We start from the raw sequence: 4,629 nt of genomic DNA on the forward strand, positions 1-4,629 counted from the left end.
TAAAATATGGGTGCTAGAAAAACCAGCAGGTAAAATGGTCAATATCAGAGCCGTACGTCTGGTTTTTAAATGAATTATCTTCTTTTAAGAAATATTAATTTTGTCATCAAATTTTTCACCGCTTTCAACTGTCCGTTTTATTTCATACATACACTTTTAAGTATCAGTATGTTTTTAATTCATATTGTTTCGTTTCGTTCCGCTTTTATTTCGTTTCGCTTTTTCGGGTATCCCTCTTATTGCCCCTTTTCTATTTTGATATTTTAAGCAAACATTTAAAAAATCAAACTTTCAAAAAGTGAAATAATCAAAATTGCGCGTTAGGTTTAGTATTTTAAAAGTTTGGTCAAATTTCTAAACTATCAAATTTATAAACAATATTTAGAATTTTGATATTTTAATAATTTGGTTAAAATTTCAAAATTTCAAAACTTTAACACAATTTGAAATTTTGATATTTTAAAACTTTGATCAAAATTCCAAAAATCTAAAATTTCAAAACTTTTTAAAACTTTGAATTGATAAGTGTTACACGGACCTCAGAGAAAGTATTGGTTGTTAGATACTGATATGACAACAATATGATATCATAATTTCATCTGTAAAACAACTGGGTTTTATTTTTGATGTCGCGTTTCGGAAATGTCAATAAAATGGATGTTTTATAAACTTGAAAGAGTTTCACATTCTTTAAGTCTAGATGACAAAGATTGAGGGTTGTTTGTTCGTTTTCCAGTTACTAAAATGTGAGTGATTGTTGGATATGTCGTGCTTGGTACTTTTGAATCTGGTTTCTTTGTGGTCCCAGCAGATCTTGTATCGTTTGATTGTCCTGATTGCGTTACGATCGGAGAAACAGATTTGTTTTGTTCTTTTCTTATTACACAAAACACTATACTATTGACAATGCCACCTGAACTACTCATTATTGTTGTAAGGAAATAAACCCAGTTAGGTGGTGTTTCTATAGCTCGCCATATTCCGTCTAATATAAAGACTCCAAATTGAAAGAAGAACGCTGTTATAAGAAGTGATGCATGCTTTGCAATGGCCAGTGTTCTTTTCTTTGCTAACGATTTCTTTTTGGAAACTGCATCAATCTTCTTTGATTGTTTGTAAGCCTTAATGCAGATCAGTATATAGAGGACTATAGTACTTAATATGATCAAAGTAAAACCAATAGACACAATCACCAAATGGGAAATGCTGCCTTTCACAGCATCGTAGTTACAACTGAAATAAAAGAAAACGAGAAAACTTAAGCTTATTATTAATATAGAAATTGAATACAACAGGTAAAACTGAAAAAGTAAATATATATTTTAAGCAATGACGCTATCTTATTATATTTGTTGGTTGATCAGAAATTATTTCACGTAATGCGATTTTCATTCACGATACAGTAGTACGTTTTTCTTAGCATGGCCTTAATGGTATACTAATAGATAATTTCGTTTAACCATATATAATTGCAAGTTTGTTAGCACAGTGCTCGACTTTGTTCTTTCATCATATCTATATTATTAAGGGGATATATCATCACATTTCAAATATTTGGAGGCAAGTTAGTTTTAAAGATTTCGAATGAATCAGAGGTGTTAAAATGTTCATTCAAACCACCATTTAAGTTTGAAAACAAAACATTTTTAAAACGGTGCTTTACAGCCCAGGAAAAAACAGATATTTTATTTGGTGCAGTCTTCATATTAAATAAGATTGACATGATATAAAGCACTCCTTTCGATTATCGAAAGGTCATAGTTGCTAAAAGAAAAGAACGCGTAAATGAAAATTGTTTGGTCGCAAAAACGCGGATACATCTTTCGCATAAACGAAGGAATTATTCACGTAATCGATAATCGCTGATTATAAGGATAAGTTAAAATTGACTTACAAATAACCATTTGGTCCAAGTTGTTTGAATATGCCTAATACTGTAAACATAGCTGCTGGAATAAATAAGACTATTATATACAAGTAACAGTCTCTTGGTCCCATAGTCAGTTGCTTGTTAAAGTAAACCAAAACAAAAGCTGTGACCGCTACTGTGACTGTCATCAAGGCTTGTGATGATCCAAACACATTAGATATAATAGCATACATTGTACAGAAAGCTGATACCGGATAGTTGACTTTTTCTAATGTCACATGGACTAAATAGCATATAGGAAAGAAATAATACACCATATCATTTAGTGCTTTATACAATATAAAACGATCCACATATCTCCATTTCATAAAACGCTTCTTGTTGTATTTAAACGAAAATTGTACTGTGACAAGTCCTCCTATACAACTTGCTATCATAAAAAAGAAGTTCAAAATTCCAATATAAAAACCTGTGATAGTCTCGTCACTGACAAATGGTATATCATAACCATTCTCTATAACAGTTCTATTTTCCATCAGAACACAATCTGTTGGATTGTTTTGATGTTTTGAAATGTAGCTACTTCACAGTGTGATTAAACAGACCTTTGCGTCTTTTTATAGTGTATTGCGCCAAGTGTTTTTGTACCAATCACATACGTCATTATCTCAATTAATTCTTAACACATGAAGTTTCTATTCAATTATATTTACGTGCAAACGAAGGACAAACAATGACATAAACATAATACCGGCATTGACCAGTTTTGTTATAGCAAAGTTGATTGAGTTGCAATTGTAAACACACACATTGTTACATATAATCAAAACAGTAATGATTAGATTGATTATTGTTACTTTGCCTGCAAGGATATCATAATTTGTCCTGATACGGATATACTATGGACTGTACAGGGTAAACCTGCATCGGATGAAAGCTACATATAGTATCACGACAAGTATATACTCAATATGTCGTAATGGAGTATACATTTCTCAAGTCATACGATATTGAAGAGCTTGCTGCTGCTACTTAGAATTTTTGATTCGTGATCGGCGTCTATGCAAAAATCAAATGAGCCATGGTTTTGTCAAGGAAGTTACCACTTTTAGAGTGTAACGAATGCTAGGTTCAAAATGAAGTATAAAAGTATGGATTTCCATATATTCTACAAGTACGGTGCAGTCCGGTTTATCCGCGCACATTAGACTTATGACTTCACTGCATTCAACTAATAAAGATAATAATTGGATAATATTGTGTAATAAATATAAAGTTACGACTTTAAAACTATTTGAACGATCCACATATCTCCATTTCATAAAACGCTTCTTGTTGTATTTAAACGAAAATTTTACTGTGACAAGTCCTCCTATACAACTTGCTATCATAAAAAAGAAGTTCAAAATTCCAATATAAAAACCTGTGATAGTCTCGTCACTGACAAATGGTATATCATAACCATTCTCTATAACAGTTCTATTTTCCATCAGAACACAATCTGTTGGATTGTTTTGATGTTTTGAAATGTAGCTACTTCACAGTGTGATTAAACAGACCTTTGCGTCTTTTTATAGTGTATTGCGCCAAGTGTTTTTGTACCAATCACATACGTCATTATCTCAATTAATTCTTAACACATGAAGTTTCTATTCAATTATATTTACGTGCAAACGAAGGACAAACAATGACATAAACATAATACCGGCATTGACCAGTTTTGTTATAGCAAAGTTGATTGAGTTGCAATTGTAAACACACACATTGTTACATATAATCAAAACAGTAATGATTAGATTGATTATTGTTACTTTGCCTGCAAGGATATCATAATTTGTCCTGATACGGATATACTATGGACTGTACAGGGTAAACCTGCATCGGATGAAAGCTACATATAGTATCACGACAAGTATATACTCAATATGTCGTAATGGAGTATACATTTCTCAAGTCATACGATATTGAAGAACTTGCTGCTGCTACTTAGAATTTTTGATTCGTGATCGGCGTCTATGCAAAAATCAAATGAGCCATGGTTTTGTCAAGGAAGTCTCGCCTTTTTCTAAAAAAAATCCTCGAAAGGTTCTTAGACCTAATAGATTATATTCAGAGTCTACATCACCAATAAAACAAGATAATCTTTAGGTACAAATTTTAGTTGCAGAAGTTGTGTATCTTTCCGTCTATTCTACATGTTACCCCTTATTTATCTTCATGCTATTGTGTTTCTCTTGGTTGTAAGAAGTTTGACGTGATACGCCACCCGCTAACTTGTTTTTGACTCAATGATGCGGAATATTTAGTTAAAATTATGTTTACAGTTTTGTTTCGATTTTGTTAACCCTTGTATTTATATTTACTGAATTTATGCTTTATCATTTATAGCGGACAAGTATATTCTATATATGACATGTGCTGTCAACTACAAACCCCTTTTCGTAAGACTAAATGGTCAATGTACTATTTACTGACAAATTTGCATTGTCTAATTTACTAATATCTACACAACTCTTGTTTGTGCCTCTGTTAGATTTATTTGCTTGTTTTTTAGTTCCATCATATTTACAAATTTCTTCATTCACCTCAAAAGCTTACCAAACCTTAAAACATATTTATTCAGAAGGGAGACAGATACAATCCTGTTTTTTAAATTGACATTGATTCACCTTTAGCTTAGCTTAGCTGTATTTGGCAAAACCATGTGACATTTTGGTGCTCTCCAGGCCAACTTCGTTCCTTATTTGGCTTTTTTACCT

At 31.8% G+C, this 4,629-nt stretch overlaps 1 protein-coding gene across 1 annotated transcript; it reads right to left on the reverse strand.

Moving 5' to 3' along the window:
• Nucleotides 1-600: 600 nt before the first annotated feature.
• LOC134706936 (uncharacterized) lies at nt 601-2,414 on the reverse strand. The gene is made up of 2 exons (XM_063566315.1): nt 1,895-2,414; nt 601-1,233 (listed from the first exon to the last, which is right to left on the reverse strand). Exons 1-2 carry the CDS (start codon nt 2,404-2,406, stop codon nt 663-665), a joined length of 1,083 nt encoding a protein of 360 aa, XP_063422385.1. The 5' UTR covers nt 2,407-2,414; the 3' UTR covers nt 601-662.
• Between the last annotated feature and the right edge of the window lie 2,215 nt (nt 2,415-4,629).

The sequence above is a fragment of the Mytilus trossulus genome, chromosome 1 (assembly GCF_036588685.1).
Source record: "Mytilus trossulus isolate FHL-02 chromosome 1, PNRI_Mtr1.1.1.hap1, whole genome shotgun sequence".
NCBI classification, from domain to species: Eukaryota; Metazoa; Mollusca; class Bivalvia; order Mytilida; family Mytilidae; genus Mytilus; species Mytilus trossulus.